The 11,600-nt window shown below is 44.0% G+C and overlaps 1 protein-coding gene across 1 annotated transcript; it reads right to left on the bottom strand.

Moving 5' to 3' along the window:
* Positions 1-1,212: 1,212 nt before the first annotated feature.
* KCNV2 (potassium voltage-gated channel modifier subfamily V member 2) lies at positions 1,213-7,384 on the bottom strand. Its single transcript, XM_075020806.1, has 2 exons — positions 5,945-7,384; positions 1,213-1,488 (listed from the first exon to the last, which is right to left on the bottom strand). Exons 1-2 carry the CDS (start codon positions 7,382-7,384, stop codon positions 1,213-1,215), a joined length of 1,716 nt encoding a protein of 571 aa, XP_074876907.1.
* Positions 7,385-11,600: the final 4,216 nt, after the last annotated feature.

The following is an 11,600-nucleotide window of genomic DNA, read 5'->3' as shown; positions in this document are numbered from 1 at the left end:
TCTGATGCATGAGAAACTGCATCCAGCTGTGCAAAAAGGCTCATTAATCTTAGGAAGTAAGGTACTACTGGGAGTGAGCTAAGGTGTCAGAATTGTGTCCTTAATGGTTCTATATACCAGACAAAGTATCTTGACTTTAAATTATATTTAAAATTGGTTAGAAGTAAGTGCTGATAAGACCCTTTGTATGAAAAGTCTTTATGAGATATTATCCATTACGTGTTTCATTTGATTATTTTTTTAAATGCTGCTTTAACACTTGTGTCCCGTGACAGGCCTATTATTACTGTAACAATTCAGTAAGTAGATACATTAAATGCTGTAAAATAAATTTAGTTTATCACTTAATCCTGTACCTAAAGAAGGTTTTGGTTTGGAAATGTTTTCAAAATTGATCAATGACATTTATCAACTCAGACTCCAGACTTCTTCACTAGTTCTTGGCATAATGAAAGATAAATATGGAGATGGTGGTGGTGAAATATGAAAAGCAGTATGTTACTTGTCTAGGTATGAAAATGGGAACCATTTGCAGGGCTGCATTTGAAAAATAAAATTGGAACAGTGAAGCATATCTATCTGACAGTGGAAACAGAAGCTGAAAGCTTAAGGAGTGTAGATGCTGCTAATATCCAGGTAAAGGCTCTAGGCTGTTTTCCTGGTTTTGAAAGCTGGTGCAAAACCAATTTCAGCAATGCAGTCAGTATATTGGGTATTCTAGTTGTTTAATTTTTGAGACTGCCTTGACAGCAGTGAGGTGGCTGACCTTTAATGGCAGCAATTTGTTTTCCTTTGGTTTGATTATGGTGGGTCTTTATTGTGGGTCTAATCAGTAGCAGGGTGTTACATCTTTCTGTAGGTCTAATTCAGAGTTTCTGGGTGGTTAATCTGAAGAAACTCATTCCAGATAGTTGATGAACACTTAAGTGCTATTCACAGCCTAGCAAAACCAAAAAAACCCCAACAAACCCAAACCAAAAAAACCCACAAACCAAACAAAACACACACACACACACACACACACACCCGCCCCGTTGTTGTAATCTGAGCCTTTTTTCTTTTGAAAACAACCCCCTTCAAAACAGATTTCAAGATCTACTTTTGTTACTTTTGGCCTTTTCTGTTTCTCTTCAGTTAGCTTGGCTGATCTGTTTTTCTTTTTTTCTCCTTCGTCTTCTCTGTTCCCTCTTAATATCCAAAGCACAAACTGTATCAGTGCTGTGGCAAAGGGTGGGTTGCACCTTCTCCACAGCATTCAGATATTTTCTTCATGGCTCTCCGTGTGAAGTCCACCTTCCCCCTTTCTCTCTTGAGAGCCGTGTACTCGTAGGCCTTCAGCTTGCTGTAGTAGTCTGAGAATTTGTTGTAGAGAATGGAGATGGGCATGCCGTTCAGGATTATTCCAAATGCAATGCAGAGGAAAGCAAAGAGGCGGCCAAGGTGTGTTTCTGGACACATGTCTCCATATCCCACTGTAGAGATGCTGACCTACAGGCAAACCAACATTGAGCTTATTAGCTGAGAAGAAACATACAAACAGATGTGTTCAGGGGCAATTTTAAAGTTAGCGTTTTTGCATTTTGTATCATAAATCTGAAATACTCTCTGCTGCCTTTTTTTCTGTACCTTCCATCTTATGCAAAAATCCCTAACTAAAAAAAATCCCTCTCATGCAGTAAAGACAGACAACAGTGCAGTTTGACACCGTTCAGGAGGGTCTTTAAAAGCTTTGTCCTGCAGAGGGAATTTCCAAACAAGTTCCACACCAGCCTGTCCAGAAGGTGGGTTTGCTCAGCTGCAGTGAGTGGATAGAGATGGCTCCCTGACCGCACAAACCCAGTGATAAGTGCAGCCCTGCTCCTTCATTGTGTCACTTGGAACAGATGCCCTGTCTCTAAATCCAGTGCTTATAAAACCGGTATTTTGGGACTTATTCCGTGGGTTGTATTTTGAGTATTATCTTTGTCATATATATTTTTGGAACTAATGAAAAACACAGGAAAAGATTCAGCTAATTGTGAAATACATTTTTATAATGTTTGCACTATAGGAAGAAGTGACCCAGGATTTTGAAGTTTCTAGATAAAATCCCCTTTAATGGTTACACACCTACAAGGAGCTGTGGAAAAAACAAAGATCTTTCTCTGTTACCTGGAAGTTTTTGCTCACAGTGTATGCTCACAACATATATATTTATAGTGCTAAATTGTTTGATCTTCCTTCTCAGCTGTATGTCAGAGGTTCCAGAAGTAAGGTGTATGTGTGCCTTCAGTGGGGAATATTCCTGTTTGGTTTAGTGACAGGTACACAGGTTGGAAATTTTTGCTGAATTCCCCTTTGAAGAAGGGTTTGGGAGTTGTTTAAAATGTTGGTTTGGGTGTGGTTTTTTTATTTTGGTTTGGTTTGGTTTGGTTTGGCTTTTTGTGGGAGTGATGGTATTTAGTATATCTGCTTTATATGAATTTATACATTTTGCCATCACATTGTCTGCATAGTTTCACAAATTTTTTCTTCTCACCCATCAGCATTTTCTCTTTTTAGCCTATGGATATATGAAGGAACTGTGTTTTATATGGACCTGGTACTCTACCAAGTACTGCAATACTTTCTTTGGAAAATTTAGTTTCAAAAATTCATGGATGTTTGCTTATGGGGATGCTACCAATTAATTATGCACTCCCAAACAGTCGGCATAAAATAACTCCTCATTTATGTACTTCCACAGCACACATCTGGATTGTTTATAATTTTTACATTTAGTAGATATAACTTATTTTTTCTCTGGCAGGTAAAACTTGCAGACTTCTGTCATCTGGCACTTCCTAGTCTGTGCAAGGGATCTTTTTCAGCCAGTGGATTTTATTGAATTTGTTTTCACAGTATCTCAACACACTGTGTATATTTGTGAAACAATAACCTAGAACTTTGGCAGAAATAAACCACAGGCAGTGGGACTTTCACTGTAATACCCTTGTGGCTTTAGCACCGAAGTAAGTCTTTGGAAGGTCATGGTGTACAGCCTGCCATCCTCTAACATGCTAAATAAAATGTTATTTCAAATGAAGAAAGCATTAGGGTACATGAGACAGCACTGGGTAAGCACATTTATAGGATGCACCTGGTGCTTCCTGTGGAATAAAATGGATTAGTCACTTGGTTTAGTGGAAATTAAGTCACTGGATTTGAATGATAATACAGGATAAATATCTCCAAAAATAAATACTGAGATGAAGGCAAGATGTTTATCTCTACCAGCCAGGACAAAACCATTATCCTGTGATAAGGTTCTGTTCCACTGGCATAGTCTTCTACATCTCCTGTGACAGTTTGGGAGGGATAGTTCTCCTGTGTGTAAGACCATGAATGCTGTTGGGTTTTAATGAAATTTGAATGATCTTCATTTTCACTCTTAAAGAATGACTAGGCTTTAAAAAGAGTTTTATGCCTTGGAATTGCAGCATACATGCTACAGCTCCTTTTTTGGAGACACTTGCTTAGCTAAATAGGCTTTTTTCATGTACTTATATAGGTTTCTTGAAAGTATCTAAATGATTATGGTGTCACCAGCTTGCAGAAATGAACCCTAAAGATTTTGCATATATCCTGCATGTTCAGAAAGAAAAATACAAGGCTTATGTCCTTATTCTAGTAAAGTATGAAGCATGAATTTTGTCATAGCCTGTGTATATCACTTAAAGATGACCTGTGAAGGTTACAGGAGCCTTTCCTTTATTCACTGATTTTTCCCTCCCTCCCATGACCCAGCTTAAAGAATATTCAGCACATATACATATGCATGTACATGTATAAATGTCTATGTGTGTCTTTAGGGCCAGTTTTTCTGCCACACACTGAATCACTACAAACATATGTATGGGAAACCACCACATCTCATCAGCCGCTGCTGAAACAGAAGTGAAGGCCATGGGCTCCCAGGGCTGCTGGCCAGAAGTGACCTTGGATGGGTTGGGGTTGCTGTCCTGTGGGCCCCATATGCAGCTCTGTGCATCCAGTGCCTATGCTGGTCAACCAGCCTGAGACTGAGCCTCTGACTCCTTTCCAGTCCATTTGCATGGGCTTCCTTCCCCAGGAAAGTGACTGGGACATAGCCAGCCCCACAGCTAGGTCCAAGGGTCAGAAGTGCTCCTTTACGGCCCTACCATAGACATGGATTACGGAGGCCAGCATTGGCTGCTGCAAAATGAAATGTATATGATGACAGACTAGAACAAGCCTTAGAGTTTGGATAGCCAAGGTACAGGCTCATTGCCTTCTCTCAGCACCTGCAATGTCAGGCTACCATCTGATTTGATCCAGGCTCCTGTAGATACATACACCTTCTGCAGCGTAACAGAGCTGTTGTTTTCCAGTCCTGAAATGCTACAGGCAGGGATCAACTTCCCCCTCTCCGCAATGCCCTCGATAAAACCACACTCCTCCCTGCCAAAACACTGCTGTAAAAATGATAATTGTGAAACTGCCATACTTGTGCATGAAGATTATCTGTTAAGCATTTACTTAGAGCCTGCAGCTCCCTTTCCATTGTCTGCTAGTCTTGATAAATGCCTAAGTGTTTCTTTTGTCTTCACAGCTCACCTTGAAGGATATATCTATCAATTTGATCTCACAATAGTTTGAGAAGTATTGGTTAGCCTTCTATAAGTGAATGTATGTCCATCCTTGGGTGTTATTGCAATCTAAGTCTGCAGTTGAACTGCTTCCCTAACCCTTTAGAGGTGAATTCTGAGTTTGGGATGCCAGAACAGTTCTGCCAGGACATTGCCAGAGCCAGGAGGCATTTAAGCAAGGTGGAGGACTTCTTTAAACTTTCACAGCTCTGTGTTCCTGGCTAAATCTTCATGCCCCTGAAAGATGTGAACCCAGCAGCCTGGAAAATGCTGCTTCAAAAAACACCCCTCCACATAACACAGTATAGTACAGGTCAGTGATCGTTCAGACCTCTCGAGGAGATGTGCCCAAATGCCTCAGAGCACTAACCCACTAGCAGTCTCTAGAAATGAGGTCATTCTGTCTTCATTTCTGAGGGTTGTCAGCTGAAACTCAGCCAGTTACCCTCACTCCAAGTGCTTGGGGTGGGACTAAAATCACACTCTTTCTGGCAGAGATTCCAAAAAGATATTCAAGGTGACATTAACCAGCTCACAGTACTGACTGATGTGGGATTCAAACCAGTGACCTAGATGTAGAAGGCAGTTTATCCCATTATCAACCCCTTGAGCCATTCTGCTTCTTTTTGTATTTATTCCTCTGCAAGTCTGGCATGGTATAAATAACTATCAATGTTTTGTGTGTGTGCAGACATGTGCCTTAGACATGTCATCCAAGGAACAGAACACAATCTCTTGTGTAAAACAACTGTTGGTCTTAATGCAATTTTAATGGCCAGAGCTCTGGGAAAGCTTTGGCTTTCCAAGTCAGAGTGACCAGACTGTAGTTAATAAACTATATCTTATCTTCTTGCAGTTGTATGATGGCTCACAGTAGACCTCCAAAAAGAACAACAATGAAAATCCTGTGCCCACCTACAACCAGCTAGCCTGATGGAAGCTTTTTATTTTTGCCTTTTTTTTTTTTTTTGACAACACTGACAATGGGATTGAATGGAGATGTGCTTTTCTTTCCTGTCTCTTTGCTCACTTCTTCTTTAAAAGTGCAAGTACTGTCTGCATTTGGTTGGACAGGAATTTCAACACTCTCTGCCTGATTAAGCCTTGATTTAAGCTTACAACAGAGGTGAATGAGTGCATGTGTGTGTGTGTGAGCGTGCGTGAGTGCATATGTCCTGTAAGCTCAGAATTCTGAGCAGATGTTCACTGATCTGAGCCTGCTGTTTCCAAGACTGTCAGCGACTCTAGCAAGGAAGGGGCAGGGAAGGGGGGGGAGGGATTCTGGCTACCCAGCAAGGTGAGATGTGTTTACTTACGGCAGCCCACCACCAAGCATGAGGGATGCTGGTGAAGTTGGTACTGGAGACATCATGCTCCACTGTGTAGACCATGGCAGAGAAGGCGAAGATGCCCATGGCAATGAAGAGCAAAAGGCAGCCCACCTGTTGGTAGCACTGGCGCAAGGTAAAGCCGAAGGCACGCAGTCCTGTGGAGTGGCGGGCCAGCTTGAGGATGCGGAAGATGCGCATGAGGCGCATGATGCGAAGCACTTGTCCTACCTTGCCCACCCGTCCCACCTTCTCGATATCGTGCTCGTGCTGAGAGCCCCGACCTCGGGGCTGGTCATCATCAGCAAAGCATTCGAGCAGCAGCTGCAGATAGAGGGGCAGGATGGCAATGAGGTCTACTGCGTTAAGTGCGCTGCTGGCAAAGCGGCGCAGGTCTGGGGTAGAGACCAAGCGTAGCAGGTACTCCAGCGTGAAGAATGCGATGCACAGGGTCTCGATGTGCTCCAAGACGGGCCGGCTCTCCCCGCTCTTCCGGTCTACCTGCTGCATCTCCTCCACTGTGTTGAGGGCCAGGGCCACCACAGAGATGAGCACGAAAAAGCTGGAGGCCACTGCCATCACCTTGGCGGTGACAGAGGAGAAGGGCTTCTCCATGAGGTTCCACAGGCGCCAGCGCTGGGGACCATAGTAGCGCATGTGGTGGAAGAGCTGCTCGTTCTCCTGAGCCTCTGCCTGGGAGCGCAGCTCGCGCTGGACCTTCAGCTGCTCGCTCAGCTCGTCACGGCGCTCTTCGAAGCAGATGCGGCAACAGCGAGGTGTGTATTTGAGCCGCACGCCCCAGTAGCTCAGCTCCTCCAGGAAGCTACGGGGGCACAGCTCGTCCCGCACACGCAGCACCCCTGAGGCGTAGAAGTTGTACACCAGCTGGAAGACGGCCGGGTCCCGGTCAAAGAAATACTCATCTACCTGGGCAGCGTAGTCATCGCACAGGCCCAGCTGGCAGCGACGGTCAGTGGAGGTGGCCAGGCGGCCCAGGCGGGTCTTGGGATAGATGGCCACTGCCTGGTAGGTGAGGTGGTAGCTTTGGCCGCCGACGTTGATGTTCAACACGGATGAAGTGGAAGTTGTGGCCCGGGCTCCGGAGGAAAGGGCAGGGGAGCAAGGAATGGATGACGAGGCCTTGTTTTCTCCCTCAAATGTGTCTCCGCTTGGCCATTTTCCTTGTTCTTTCTCTTCCTCTTCCTCATCTTCATCGTCCACATAATAGTTGTAATTCCCCTCAGGTCCCAGGAGCAGTAAGGGCTGGGAGTTCAATGGAGCCGTAGCAGAAAAGCCACTCTGCTTGTCTACACGCGTGCCTTCATTATCCTTCCCCTTGTCGGGCTGCAGGAGGACATTTGGTGCTTCCCTCCCTCTACTTTTATGTTTTAGGAAAGGAAACTGTCGCTGCATGTTAAACTGCAACATGCTATTTTTCCTTACTCTTCTCCTTTCTTTACATTCACCCAATCAAGGAATTAACACCAGTCCTTTCCAACACTAAAAAGGCTGACAATCCTGTTTTCTTCTCTCTTTATCTCAGTAGTATCACACACAGCAGCGGTTCTGCATTTTTCACCCTGCCAGCCACCACTCCAGTTGTGAAAGCTCCGTGTGGCATACAGACACATGAAGACTGCTGCTGACCGTTTTAATCTTGCTGACAGGAAAGATCTGAGTGCTTAGAGAAGGGGATTTAAGGGCTATTATCCTGTTCCAGCTTCATCTCCCTCAGGCTGTGACGTGAATGATTATGGATCCATAAATCTATGAAAAATCAGTAGGGGAAAAAAACCCCTAAAGTTTTATTGCTAATAAAACCCATACATTTTCCTAATTCAAGTATACATGGATTAAGAATAATCTCAAAATGAAAATGTATGGGGGGCAGAGGGGGGAGAGAACATTACAGATTTCTTTCATTCCCATGAGTATAGCATGTCTTTGTTTTCCTTAATGAAAATAATGAATATTTGATAAGCAGATAATAGGAAGGAATTCACTACAGTAGTTCTTAAAATGTTTTCAAAGGTGAGCAAATAGAAGTCGTCCCTTTTTATTCCCAGTTAGAATACCTCCATCTGGTTAAGGGCTGAGGAAAGTTGCAGTCTGTGCCTGAAGCTTTGGCTGTGCTCTGGGAACACAAGTCTAGTGCTCTGGACACAGTGGAAGTGAAGGGCAGGGGTGGGAAGGGGTTTTTCAGCATGCTACTTCACTTCAAACTCTTAAAGAGCTGCTGAGAAACACAATAAAGCCAGTCTTGTTTCTCTTGCAGGGCATGCTTAATAGTATAAAGGCACACTAAGTACCTAGCAGGACAGGAGAGATGCTTTCTCTTTCAATTGATGGAGGTTTCATCCTCAGCTCTGGTTGAGCTGGCGCAAGCATCTCCAGTAACAACGAGCCAGGTTACTTCCCCTTGTCACTGGGAGCACTTCAACTGAGCTAGAGCTCCTGTAAAGCAGAGGATACACACAATAAAGGGATGGCTCCTTCTGCATGCTCTTAGCCCCCGAGCTACAGCTTCTTAACACCAGCTTGTTATTCCGGCTCTATCCAGGCTGGTGCAGGAAGGGACAAGGCTCTAGAAAAATGCAGCTTTAGTAACACCCTTGCTGGTCTGGAAGGCCTTCCATGCAATCCTGTAATCTGCCTTCCACTCGCAGCTCCCTACCCTTCCACACAAGCCGCTGGGACAGTGTATCCCAGAGCCCCTGCAGCAGCACTTTTCCTTTGTTGTCCTCAATGTCCTGCTCTTGTGCCATTAATCTCATGGCCTTGCACCTGCAAACTTCAATACTGTTGTTTTGGTGGTGTCCCATGTGAAGCAATTGCTATTGCAGTGAGAATCACCTCTTCTTTTTCCTCTTTTCCCTACACTGGTTATAGCTTTTGTACTTACTAGCTCTTGACAAACAGGAAGACATCACAGCTGAGCATTTTGCAATACTTTGTTCTCAGGCTGCATCCTAATGGGTGCATCACACTGAATAGTTCAAGGTTTCTTCAGGTCACACTTTTTAAGGTCTGGATTATTGGCAATTCATATTTAGCTGTGCGTGAAAGTGTTTTGCTTCATGAATTTGTCTCCACCGCCCATTCTCTTTCTTGATGCAAAAAAGGCAAGGCCCTTATTAATAGGGATTGTCAGTGCCTTATTATGGATACCAATCTGCTTTGCAGTTTGCTTTGAACATTAAGCATGCCATGGCGAGTCCTTTGTTAGCAACCTTAATGCAAATTAATGTCCAATTTCAAGGCTGTTTCTTTCTTATAAGCAAACTAATTCAGACATAAGAGAAAAAAAAATAGTCTGCAGTGCTATCATTTTACCACTGAAAATTCTTGAATGCTTCTTAATCAAGATTCAGGCTAGACTATAATCATATTCCTCTTGCCAGCCTCCACTGTAGCATTTCATTTTGCTTCTTGTCAGCCTCCCTGGTCTCACTTCTGAGAAGTATCCAGTAGGGCTCATTGCTCACTACTCAAGACATTGTTTCTCATACCATACTGCAGTAGCAGGAGCTTCTACAGGGTGAACTTCATGACTGTCAGATGCCAACACCTCATGCACCTGGACTAAGAGCTTAGACATCACTACTAAGCAGAGCAAGAAAGATTGCTAGCTTCGCTTCTGCTCGGACAAATTGCTTTGACCTAGATATTCTTGGGAATGTAGCTCTCAGGCACCTGGTACGCTCTGCTCAAACTTGCCTCTAACTGACAAAATAGGTAAAATAAAATTGCGTTATTTATGTTTTTTACTTTGGAGTAAGACTTTGTTCTGAGCTGCTAGACTCAGCCTAGATAGATAAGAAAATGAAGTGACCAGAAAATACTGTTACCCCTGCTTATTTTTTTCATTATCTACCTTATTCAGTATGCTGCTTATCTTTGTGAGTGTCATTAATAAGAATTGCATAACATCTCCTTGTATGGGGAAGAGCAGACTTTGGGCTGCTAAAGGAGCTAGTTAGTAAGGTCCCCTGGGAATCTACTTTTGAAGATATTGAGGTCCATGAATACTGGTCACTTTTTAAGAGCCATGTCTTAAGACCTTAGGAGCAGGCAATTCCAGAGTGTTGCAAGTCAAGCAAGCGGGGCAGAAGGCTGGCTTGGATAAACAGGGATCTTCTTCTAGAATTTAGGCAGAAAAGGAAAGTGTATGGACATCAGAAACAAGGACAGACAACACAAGAGGATGACAGAGATGCAGTTCATCACTGTAGGGAGAAAATTTTTGTGGCCAAAGCTTGATTAGAGTTCAAGCTGGCCAGCACTATGAAGGACACCAAAAAGGGCTCTTTTAGATATGTTAACAGCAAAAGGAGAATCAGAGATAACATTGGTCCATTACTTGATGAGGTCGGTCACCTCACAAATAGGGATGTAGACAAAGCAGAGAAGTTTAATGCCTTGTTTGCCTCTGTCTTCAACACTGATGATGGGCCCTGGGACTCCTGGAGCCCTGTGTTGGAAGACTATGACTGGGGGAATGGTAAAGTCCCAGCCAATCCTGAACTTGTTCAAGAGTTGCTGCTCCAGATAGATGCATATAAGTCTACAGGGCCTGATGGGATTCATCCCAGGGTCCTGACAGAGCCGACTGATGTTATCGTGGGACATCTCTGCATTATTTTTCAATGGTCTTGGGAGTCTGGAGAGGTCCCAGTCAACTGGAAGCTGGCAAATGTTGGTCCCAATTTTCAGGAAGGGTAAGAGGGGAGACCCTGGTAATTACAGGCCTGTCAGTCTCACTTCAGTGCCTGGTAAAATTACGGAGAAGGTTATTCTGGGAGTTATTGAAAAACACTTGAGAGATAGTGCAGTCATTGGTCATAGCCAGCATGGGTTCATGAGAGGAACGTCCTGTCTAACTAACTTAATTTCCTTTTATGGCAAGGTCACACATCTAGTTGACCAAGGGAAGCTGGTAGAGGTGGTGGTTTTTTATTTTAGCAGAGCTTTTGATACTAACTATCACAGTATCCTTCTAGACAAAACATCCAACATACAGCTAGGCAAGTCCATAATAAGATGGGTGAGCAACTGGCTAACGGATCTGGCTCAAAGATACGTAGTACATATGGTCATATCAGGCTGGCAGCCAGTCACCAGTGGGGTTCCCTAGGGCTTGATTTTAGGGGCAGTGCTCTTTAATGTTTTTATAAATGATCCGGATGCAGGAATCAAATGTACATTAAGTACATTTGCTGATGATACTAAACTAGGAGGAGCTGTGGATTCCCTTGAGGGTAGAGAGGCCTTACAGAGAGATCTGGATAGACTAGAGAGCTGGGCAATCACCAGCCATATGAAATTTAACAAGACCAAGTGCAAGATTCTGCACCTGGTGTGGGGTAATCCTGGTTGTATGTACAAGCTGGAGGATGAGAGGCTGGAGAGCAGCCCTGTGGAAAGAGATCTGGGGATTTGAGTTGATGGCAAGCTGAACATGAGTCAACAGTGTGCCCCGGCAGCCAAAAGGGCTGAATCAAGCACAGCATCACTAGCCAGTCGAGGGAGGTGATTGTCCCACTCAACACTGCGTTGGTGCAGCCCCACCTCAAGTACTCTGGGCAGTTTTGGGTGCCTCAGTATAAGAAACTGTTAGAGCGTGACTAAAGGAGGGCACCCAAGA

Source organism: Buteo buteo, chromosome Z (assembly GCF_964188355.1).
Source record: "Buteo buteo chromosome Z, bButBut1.hap1.1, whole genome shotgun sequence".
Taxonomy (NCBI): domain Eukaryota; kingdom Metazoa; phylum Chordata; class Aves; order Accipitriformes; family Accipitridae; genus Buteo; species Buteo buteo.
Note: the sequence above shows the minus strand (reverse complement) of the source record. Positions and strands in the feature narration are given on the sequence as shown.